The 10487-nt window shown below is 32.8% G+C and overlaps 1 protein-coding gene and 1 non-coding gene across 2 annotated transcripts; both read left to right on the forward strand.

The window, feature by feature from the left end:
- The first annotated feature begins 420 nt into the window (after window positions 1-420).
- On the forward strand, window positions 421-494 carry TRNAV-CAC (transfer RNA valine (anticodon CAC)). The gene has a single exon. It is a non-coding gene; the product is annotated as a tRNA-Val (tRNA).
- A 55-nt stretch (window positions 495-549) lies between these two features.
- Window positions 550-6638, forward strand: LOC111986763 (PRA1 family protein A1). The gene is made up of 8 exons (XM_024018443.2): window positions 550-972; window positions 1402-1442; window positions 1541-1619; window positions 1722-1808; window positions 1886-1974; window positions 2112-2183; window positions 2266-2390; window positions 6307-6638. The coding sequence occupies exons 1-7, from the start codon at window positions 815-817 to the stop codon at window positions 2367-2369; spliced, it is 630 nt and encodes a 209-aa protein (XP_023874211.1). The 5' UTR covers window positions 550-814; the 3' UTR covers window positions 2370-2390; window positions 6307-6638.
- Window positions 6639-10487: the final 3849 nt, after the last annotated feature.

The raw sequence follows: 10487 nt of genomic DNA on the forward strand, positions 1-10487 counted from the left end.
AATTCAAACTTGAAAGTTGAAAAACTCTTCTACACTAGAATTTGTGTGTATTCAAATGGTTATTTTGTATTTAGAAATACAAATAATTTTTTAATTAGAAAAAAAAGAGCCTTTGAACACATGCAAATTAAATTTTTTTTTTAATCTCATACACGGAAAGCCTTTTCAATAGTGGAATTAGATATAGATGAATTGATGCTTCAAATTGAAACAAGCACATATATATTTGGGAGTTTAATTAACAAAATTAAAAATTAGACTTAAAATTTAATTTCTTATCAATCGTGGACTTTTTTAATGTAATTTATCCAAAAATAATCAGGAATAATTAATTTTTATTATTCCTGATTATTTATATTAAAAACAAATTATAAGTTCAACTCTTCAAGTAAGGCTAATAGGGAAATCAGAAAACAAAGCGTCTGGGTGGTGTAGTCGGTTATCACGCTAGTCTCACACACTAGAGGTCCCCGGTTCGAACCCGGGCTCAGACATCCCCCCTTCTAACTTATCTCTTTTTTCATTTTTCAATCACTTCACATTTTCCTTGTCCCCTCGCTCTTAAGTAAAAAACTTCCGTTGTTGTGTTCGCCAACGTAATTCACAAAAACGAAAAGCCATTTCCTTTACTCGACGCTTCCTGAAAATAAATAATATCCCATTTTCCTTTCCTCTTCTTATCACATACACAAAACATCTTCTAAACCTCTCTATTCCTTTCTTGCACTTTCCATTTCCCAGGCCAGGAGGACTCTACTTGTTGTTTGGCTTCCTGTTTTTTGCTATTCTAGGGTTTGGCACTGAACCAGAATCGATGGATTGGGGCAACGTCACAGCGGAGGATCTGATCGACGCTCTCCGCGAGGTTGACTGGTCATCGCCGCCGCGTCCTCTCTCCGAATTCTTCTCCCGATTCACCGTCCCCAGATCTTATGCCAAATGGAGTAGCCGCCTCAAATGCAATCTCTACTAGTACGATCATTTCTTTCCATTCAATCTCAATTTTTTTTTAGCTCTATCATCTCGCTGCTTTGATTCTGCCATTTTTTTCTTCTGTGAATTGAATAGGTTTTGATCGTAATCGTCAATTTCTTTGTTTTCTGAGGTCCCGATAAGCATGCATTTATACCTAGCTGAATTAGGGCCAATAGTTATATAACGCTTAGTGAAGATTATTATTGCAATACGAATAGTATGTTACTTAGTGATAAGAAGCTTCTGAGTGCTTTATATAATCTTGTAAATTGTGTGTTTTTTGACTAATAGAAAGTGAAAACAAAAATTGGCTTTATAGCTATGATAGGCTCGGTTGTGTGGAGGGGTTCGGTTTTTTGTTAGATTACAGAAAATGAAGCCATCCGTATTTGTTTTATTAATGTTTTTTGAAATATGTATTTGCAGCTACCGAACCAACTACTTCATTTTGATCACTGTCATTCTCGGTAAGTCAACAAAACGACTTCAAAATTCTCATTTTTGATTATAAACATGTGAACTCTGTGGATTTTTCGCCTTTTAACATTTGAATTATGAATTGTAGGATTGGGTTTTATCCGGAGGCCACTTGCTATAGTAGCTGCTTTTCTGACAGCACTTAGCATTGCTTTCTTGAATGATAGGTACGCTGTTGTATGTAAAACTGCGTGCGCGTGTTTGTGTTTTTGTGCTTGCTTTTGCATGCATGTTTAAGTGGTATGTACTTTTGTGCGTTTGTGTTGCAGCTTTGCAGGATCTTTTAGTGAGAAGGCAACAAGAACCGTGAGACAATTCTCTCCACATTTAGCTGCCAAGATGAGGCCTCCTCTTACGTAAGTGTGCTTGTTTATTATGTGTCTGCAATGTGCCCAGTGATGTTGCTGAAATAATTTGTATTTTTTACTGCCAGGCCTGTTATTCGTGGACGTCCATCAGCTAAAAGAGCAATTTTTATTTGTGGCCGGCCTCGTTGGGTGTTTGTTTTTATATTCGCCACTGGTATTTGAATTATGAGAAGAATGCTTCATTTTGATATTTTTTTGTATATGTTGAGAGCAGCATAAACCATATCTCACTATATGACTTATATTAGTTATTTAAATTTTTACTCATTTTCCCTTCTCCTTTTTCTGTAGTGAGTTTCATCCTCTGGTTTGTTTCTTGTGGTCTCTTAACTGTTCTATGGGCTCTGGCCATTGGGCTTCTCGGTATGTTGCATGCTGCAAATCTCACATGTTTTTTTCTTGTCATTTTGTATGTTTTGTGGTTAACTCTCTCTCTTTCTCTCAGTCACTATCCTGCATGCAAGTTTTAGAACACCTAATCTGAAAGCACGTTTGAACACATTCCGTGAAGAATTTCGTGCGGTATGGCGCAATTATAGCGAGCTGTAGCCTACATGAACTTAGCTGGATGTGAGTAAAACTTTCCCTGGACTTTACATATGGTTCACTTCCTACCATTTACTGTGTTTTTATATAATGAGGTTCACTCACTTAATTTGTGCTATGCCTTTCTAGTTTTCAGCTGTGGATGTTCTTCTAAAATTCTATATCTTGATTTTACAGAAAATTCAAAGTAGCATCTCCATTAGGGCCTAAAATTTTTTGGGCCACTATGCACTCGCATAAGTGAAACCAGGGGTTGTTTTTTGGATCACTGATAAATTAATCTCTATCTTAATATAGAAAATTTTGGTTTTACTACAATGATAGATTTAAGGCATTAATGCCAGTGTGCTCTATCTTGAATTACATATCCTCCCTTTGCAAGAGCAAGGTGAAGGGTGAGGTCATGGGTTCAAGACCTACTAGATATGGTGTAACTTAGTAATAAATAAATTAAAAAATAAACACACACACACACACACACACACACACACACACATATATATATAGATGGATAGATAGATAGATAGATAGATAAAATACTTTTATTAAAGTACAAAGCCTAAATTAGGTTTGCTTTGCTTTTCTAGATAACATACTTTTATAATTGAGGAGAGTTCTATCTTCCTCATTTAGCACATATAATAATTGTAATTTTGGGTTTGCTTTGCTTTTCTTTTCTAGGTGAAAAGAAGGGGTGGGGTGTTTGGATTTTTGGTTTGGTTTGATTGCTCATATGTACTTTTGCAAGTCTCTGTGCGTTTGCATGATTGTACTCCTCTTCCTGAATTGTGGCCACTTTAAGTGGTCGAAGATGATCTAACCTAAATATTAGATGATACAATATAATAAAATATGAATTTAATGTTAATGCAGGGGATAAAACTTGAGTAATCTTATGAATGATTTTAGATCCTCTTAGACTATAACAGATTATTTATAAAATTAAGTAAAATTCAGACTGCCCCATACCCCCAGTTGGAGTTGCATTTTGGTGTGAAGTGGTTGTGGTTCACCAAGTGCCTTCAAGAGTACGGGGGAGTTCCACAGTTGGGAATGAGATGAGACTAAGATTTATTTCTATTGTCCATCAAAACCTAGGTTTCTTAGAGGGAAACAGAGGTAAAGCCTCTTTAGCTCGTTAAAATAAGGAAAACCCTAGAGTTTTTTAAGGAACTAACAATCCAAAGGGAACATTTGTAATATTGGAACAATTATAAAATTCTCCTAGAGGTTTATTCAACATACACGTTAATCCTTATCTCTCCAAAACTTATATTGCCATCTATATCAAAATTGTCAAAACAGAAACTCCAACTTCAAAATAGAAAAACATAACTATCCTATACATTTATCTATTTATTTTTTTTAAAAAAGAAGGGTTCAAGTGTCTCTCAATCTCATGCTCATTTTTTTCCATTGTGTTTTATTTATAAAATTATAATAAGGATGAAGTTTAATTTCATTCTCTAGACACCTAATGCTATTTTTTGTGCATGTTCTTGGCACCTTTTTTACAACGTTGTTGGTCCAATGATGGTACTAAATTTACTTATATATATATATATATATAAATATAAATATAAAAATGATGGTACTGAATTTTGATTAAGGTGCTAATGGTATTGAGTTTTGGTGCTCCTTAACTTAAGCTAGATGCCTTAATCCCTTGGCAACTCAATGTAATTTTCAGTACCAAAAGCACACATGCTATTATGTGTTTATAGGTTGTAAAAAGTTTACTATATTATTATTGTTATTTTGTGGCAGAAATGACTTACCGTAAGTTAGTAATTCACTTGGGTATTACATGTTGAAGTGATAAGTGTAAGGAAACATATTTCTATATTGTTAAGGTATTTTTGGGGTTTACTTAAATCATTAGTTAGGTGGTAGCATATGTTAACAGTTTGTTTTAGTTAACGGAATAAGGTAAGTGTTAGAAAAAGCATATATTGAAGAAGAAGACTAGCGGATTTTGAAACTAAAGGGACCAGAGTGTAAATTCTTTATGTTTTTGCTATGATAAAGTAATTCACACATGTATACTAGTAGGATTGAACTTGCGGCATCATGCCACCATTAAGGGTTGTATGCCAGTAGGGTTATAACCCATTTCAACCAAAATGTAAATCCTAATAAACCTCAGGGAGGCTTTTCTTAGCTTTTCCAATTAAATTGAAGAATAGCTATCTTACAATGATGTTATTATCTTCTACTTATATTCATCAAAAAGAGAGGATGAAACCCTAAAATCCTAGAAACAATTCTGCATGACCCTTAATTTGGACTAATCCTAGCCAAGCATAATAAAGATAAACCAAAAGACAAAAATAAATAAGGCTGCTGCAATACTGCATTTATAATACCTGTGCACAGTATTGCTAAAGTTCCTGTAAACAATTTTTTCTACCCTCAAAGTTGTCTTACATTAGTTCTCTCCAGGTTGTAGAAAATTCGGCCTCATGTTTGGCTTCAAATCTTCCATGGTTTGTTGGTATCCCAAATACTCCTTGCTATCCTTTCTTTCTTTCTTCGTCCTCCTGAACAATTGAGAAATAAATCTCCAGCCTTAATATGCTAATAAGAAATTGTGCACTATAATCTTTTGCTATGAGCTATTCTTTAGCTTTCAACATGTGCAGTAAATCACAAGGGACAGATTACCATCATCTTGCATATTGTTTAAAAAAATTGGCATTTCATCCTTGCACTTTTTTAAATATTTCTGAATCAAACCTGATTCTATGAAATCTTCAACTATGTTCAAATATCATCTCTCTAGTATCATAAGAATAAAGCATATCATCATCCACAATCATATTCATAGGCAATATACTAAAGTATTCATCTATTAAAGGTAAATAATCAATCTTCATTGAAATTGGCATTCTTGAAATTTGATCAAACACTCTTAGGACTTTGACCGATCACTTGCATTGTAGATTGGTGGAAATTCCAATTCACCGAACGTTCTTCAATTTTTAATCCTCCATTCCACCTTGTGCTGCACATTGTACAAGTCCAGCATCAGCAGAGAAGTTTCCTTCACTAAATCATAATGGTTTGCAGTTGCCTGCTTAAATCACCATCCGAGCTTCCAACTTGTCAAGAGCGCTTAGATAATTACTTCAGTTGGAGTTCAATCTCTCTCAACTTTTGTTGTCTTCTTTGTGGCAAACCCATGGATTGTATTTGGTTCTGTAACCAATTAGTGTACTGCAATGAGACAATGATTTACTTTGATTGTCTATTGAAGCCTCAGGGGCCCTCAGTTCCTTAGAGGGAAGTAAAGGAAGAACCTGTATAGGATACTGAAACAAACAAAACCCTTATTAGAAACTAACAAGCCAAAGACAATATTATTAGTATTTAAGGCTAGATGTCTTACAATGATATCATAATCTCAACTCATAAATTTGTGGCGACAGATTAATGCTTTTAAGTGTGGGGAGGATTGGGATCGTTGGTCAAAGAAGAGGGTGAGAAGCACCCATGGTTGTAGCTTATGGAGGAGTATTAGGAGTGGCTGAGATAGATTTTGGATCATGTGCAGTTTGAGGCAGGGGATGGTGACTGTGTGAGGTTTTTGCATGACAAGAGTGAAAATCAATCTTTGAAAGAGTAGAAGTTCATGAGTGGCTGGGATGGTTTTTGTCACCATTCATAAGTCATGGCATCCAGTATAAAATTTAATCCTTATGGTGACTTTCGACACACTAAATGTTAGTGGCAGTATAGTTTATTCTTATAATTACTATTTTCCTCACCTTACAAAAAAAAAAAAAAACTATTTTCCTTACCTTATACATTTTTTATTACATTCCATTCCTCTACTGATTAAATTCATCTTGGGGGAACTTCCTATTGGTGGTAGTAATGTTGTTTGTAGTTATGCTTCATTTAAAAGTTGTTTGTTCTCACTCATTTGTTTTCTTTTCAGAGATTGTTCAATTCTGCAGCTCATACAGGTTATTCTCAAATTGGGCTTAGCTGCTGCTGCTTTTGGTATAAAATAATCTCTTTTGGCTGGACTGGAATTCGTAGGTGAAAGATGCTATTCTATGCATATCACCAAGAAGTTGTAAATGGTCAGGAACTCTTTTTATTTCTGTAAAGCAAACTGTTTCCATTTGTTATCCATATGTAGAAGAAACCTTGGAGCATTTACATTCAGTAAAGCATAAACATTGCCAGAATACTGGGGCACACTTTAAATGCCCCCTAGTTGTTAGAGAATTCTATGTTGTTTAATAGAAGTTTTCCAATTGCCTATATGGGATGTGATATTTTTTGGTTTCACTTTTTCCTGATCGTTTTGTTATTTGGTTTTTACATCCTATATCACGTGTCTAATTTCCTCATGCCGACCAGGAGCTGCTTAGCTGAGGTGGTTTTTATGTTTTGGTTCTTACGCGTGTTTGGTAAATGGATGTTTTGGTTTGTTTAGTGTAAAAGTAGTTTCAGAAAATGTTTTGGTACCAGTGGAGCTTGTACATGGCAGGAGTACAAGTTTGCTGAGACTGAAATTGAAAGGCTGTACCTGGAAGAAGAGAGCCATATTTAACCTGGATTCTGCCTTCATATAAGATGGATAAATTTCTTGCTCTAGGGCATGAGGTATTTAATCTGGAAGGTTACTTATGTGGTTAGGACTTAGGAGCTTGAAAAAAGCAAAGGATGGAAAATGTTGGAAGATAGAAAATTTTTATTTTTATTTTTATTTTTATTGTGTTTGATTGGAGTGAAAAAAAAAGTGAGGCTCAAAATTAAATTAAATTACTACTAGTATTAGTATTATTCCTGAACGGTTTGATGAAGGTTCATAAGTTCAATAATTTTAATAATAGACTTTTAGTTTGAATATAATTTAAATTTGTTTTAAATTATTGTTAAATCTTATTTTTTTAGTCAGAATGTGGTTTTCTTTTTAAAAAAAAAATAGATTGTTGTGTGGGATTTAAATTTAGAAATTTTTTTATAATAAACTTTTAGTTTGAATAGAATTTAAATTGTTGAAATTTAAATGATAAAGTTTTACTTAAATTAAATAGTTGTTAAATATTATATGTTAATTGAAGAAATGTATCCTAATAAAAATAAAAAATAAATTTATTAATAAATAAGAGTAGCCACTTGATACAGTTTTTAAGCTCAACTTTTATTATACTTATAATATATGGTTTTGTAATTTGAAACTAGTTAATATGGTAAAAATGGTGATAAAATGTTTTTAAATCTACAACAAATTTTTCATTTCATTTTGAGTGGATAAATTTGGATGGACCCTAAGTGAAAAACACATGAATCAGCCATTTTCGTCGATCAAATTTCTTACTAACCAAATAAAGGAATCTTCTATTTTTCTTTCCATACTTTTCTTTTTGAATGCAACCAACCAAACGGATCCTAAGTTGGTAACAAAGCAGTGGGGGATCATTATAGAATTGTGGCGGTGGGAAGCAACAGATTCCGTAGAAACTTTTGATGGGGGATTTCAGATTTGTTGACGTGAAGAGAATGAGGAATATGAATGCTCCTTTTACGCGTTAGAGGTCTTTTTTTTTTTTTTTTTGCTAAACTACGCGTTAGAGTTAAGAGTATACAAGTAAACAATGTTAAGGTTTCTTGCCACCTGTGGTCAACTCATTTAGCAAGTCAAGGGGGAGATTACTTGATGCCCTGGGAAGCCTATGTGCCCAAAGGCATCGACATAATTTCAGTTTCAATTTCAATTTTGGGGAACCATAATATGTTTTTCATTTTGTTTAGTTTAGTCTGGTCAGAATCAATGTTTTATTTTTTATTTTTAGTGAGATCTTGATATGATTCCGCTAATAAAAGTAACCTTTTTTTTCTTCTTCTTTTTCATTTTGCAATGACTTTTTTTTTTCCTTCTACGCGGTTTTTTTTTTTTTTTTTTTTTTCTTATATTATGAGTCACGTTCATTACAACCATATATAATAATATTATTACGGTTTTAACTATGGACGCTAAATATATAAATATAATATAATAAAAAAGAATACCTCAATTGGGAACTTTTTGGTTTTTTTTTTTTTTTTGGTAATGCTCTTTCTTTATTTTATGTGAGGGCTAGATGCTCCTTGTGCGTAACATGAACTATGCACATGCAAATGTAATCAGATGACGCACGAGGCTTTCCAATATTAAAATACGTCGATTACGTCAAAGATATGTTCCAAAAAGTTTCCATTTGATTTTATTAATTGCTGCACGTATTTGAACTTTGTACCCATCAATTTATAGACTATATACGAAAGATAAATTAGGAGAAAGTCAATTTTAAAAATATAAACAAATAAAGAAAAGAGAAAGTTTATAGACACAACTTTTGTGTCATAATTTTTGTTACATCCTTATTTACGTGGGAAAAAATAGTAATAGTTTATCAATCACAGTCATACATGTCATCAACTCATGGTAAAAATTATGACAAAATATTTCTTAAAGTTCTTTTTTGCTGAATTTTTTTTTTTTTAATTGATCTGTTGACCTAAGCTTATATTGTCATTAACTTGATGTCTGTATTAGCCATATGAGGCTGTAGCAACAGGCCAAAATGTGAATATGGGACACCTGGAGAAATGATTGCTCCACCCGAAAAATACAACTTATGGACGAGATATTTAATATTTTACTACCATAATATCTGACATCTCAGTTAGAGTTATTTTATTTATGAATAAATCTCAGTTAGATTTGAAGCTTTAGACGCTCGACACAACTGTACAATTGTGCTTGTGCTTGTGCTTCTATAACTACAAAATTCTATAATGATATATTTGGAACGGAGTAAGATGAAAGAAAAAGAGAGTATAGTAAAGAAAAAGAAAAAGAATTTTGTGTTTGTGTTTGTACTTTTGTTACTTGGACTGGGAAAAGGCAAGGTAAGGTAATCAGTATAAGCATTGCCAAAAAATTAAAAATGTAGAAGAATTTTTTTTAAAAAAGTAATCACTTTTAAGCAGGAAGCAATTGTTTAGTTGATGTAGAGCATCATCCATCATGAAGTGCGATTGCGGTTGGTTGGGTTGGTACTAGCCACTTTTATCTTTTAACAGTGCAAGTCGGCACTTTGGTGGCATATTAAACCGCGTAGAAGATTGGGCAAAAAAAAAAAAAAAAAACCGCGTAGAAGGAAAAAAAAAAGTCATTGCAAAATGAAAAAGAAGAAGAAAAAAAAGGTTACTTTTATTAGCGGAATCATATCAAGATCTCACTAAAAATAAAAAATAAAACATTGATTCTGACCAGACTAAACTAAACAAAATGAAAAACATATTATGGTTCCCCAAAATTGAAATTGAAACTGAAATTATGTCGATGCCTTTGGGCACATAGGCTTCCCAGGGCATCAAGTAATCTCCCCCTTGACTTGCTAAATGAGTTGACCACAGGTGGCAAGAAACCTTAACATTGTTTACTTGTATACTCTTAACTCTAACGCGTAGTTTAGCAAAAAAAAAAAAAAAAAGACCTCTAACGCGTAAAAGGAGCATTCATATTCCTCATTCTCTTCACGTCAACAAATCTGAAATCCCCCATCAAAAGTTTCTACGGAATCTGTTGCTTCCCACCGCCACAATTCTATAATGATCCCCCACTGCTTTGTTACCAACTTAGGATCCGTTTGGTTGGTTGCATTCAAAAAGAAAAGTATGGAAAGAAAAATAGAAGATTCCTTTATTTGGTTAGTAAGAAATTTGATCGACGAAAATGGCTGATTCATGTGTTTTTCACTTAGGGTCCATCCAAATTTATCCACTCAAAATGAAATGAAAAATTTGTTGTAGATTTAAAAACATTTTATCACCATTTTTACCATATTAACTAGTTTCAAATTACAAAACCATATATTATAAGTATAATAAAAGTTGAGCTTAAAAACTGTATCAAGTGGCTACTCTTATTTATTAATAAATTTATTTTTTATTTTTATTAGGATACATTTCTTCAATTAACATATAATATTTAACAACTATTTAATTTAAGTAAAACTTTATCATTTAAATTTCAACAATTTAAATTCTATTCAAACTAAAAGTTTATTATAAAAAAATTTCTAAATTTAAATCCCACACAACAATCTATTTTTTTTT

The sequence above is a fragment of the Quercus suber genome, unplaced genomic scaffold, assembly GCF_002906115.3.
Source record: "Quercus suber isolate HL8 unplaced genomic scaffold, Cork oak 2.0 scaffold_502, whole genome shotgun sequence".
Classification (NCBI taxonomy): Eukaryota; Viridiplantae; Streptophyta; class Magnoliopsida; order Fagales; family Fagaceae; genus Quercus; species Quercus suber.

What these genes read in the sequence shown, in the direction of transcription:
- LOC111986763 (XM_024018443.2), top strand. Translation starts at nt 815, where the DNA reads ATGGATTGGGGCAACGTCACAGCGGAGGATCTGATCGACGCTCTCCGC. An exon ending in AAGATGAGGCCTCCTCTTAC is followed by an intron (nt 1,809 to 1,885) that starts GTAAGTGTGCTT and finishes TTTTACTGCCAG; the next exon opens with GCCTGTTATTCGTGGACGTC. An exon ending in TGTTTTTATATTCGCCACTG is followed by an intron (nt 1,975 to 2,111) that starts GTATTTGAATTA and finishes CTTTTTCTGTAG; the next exon opens with TGAGTTTCATCCTCTGGTTT.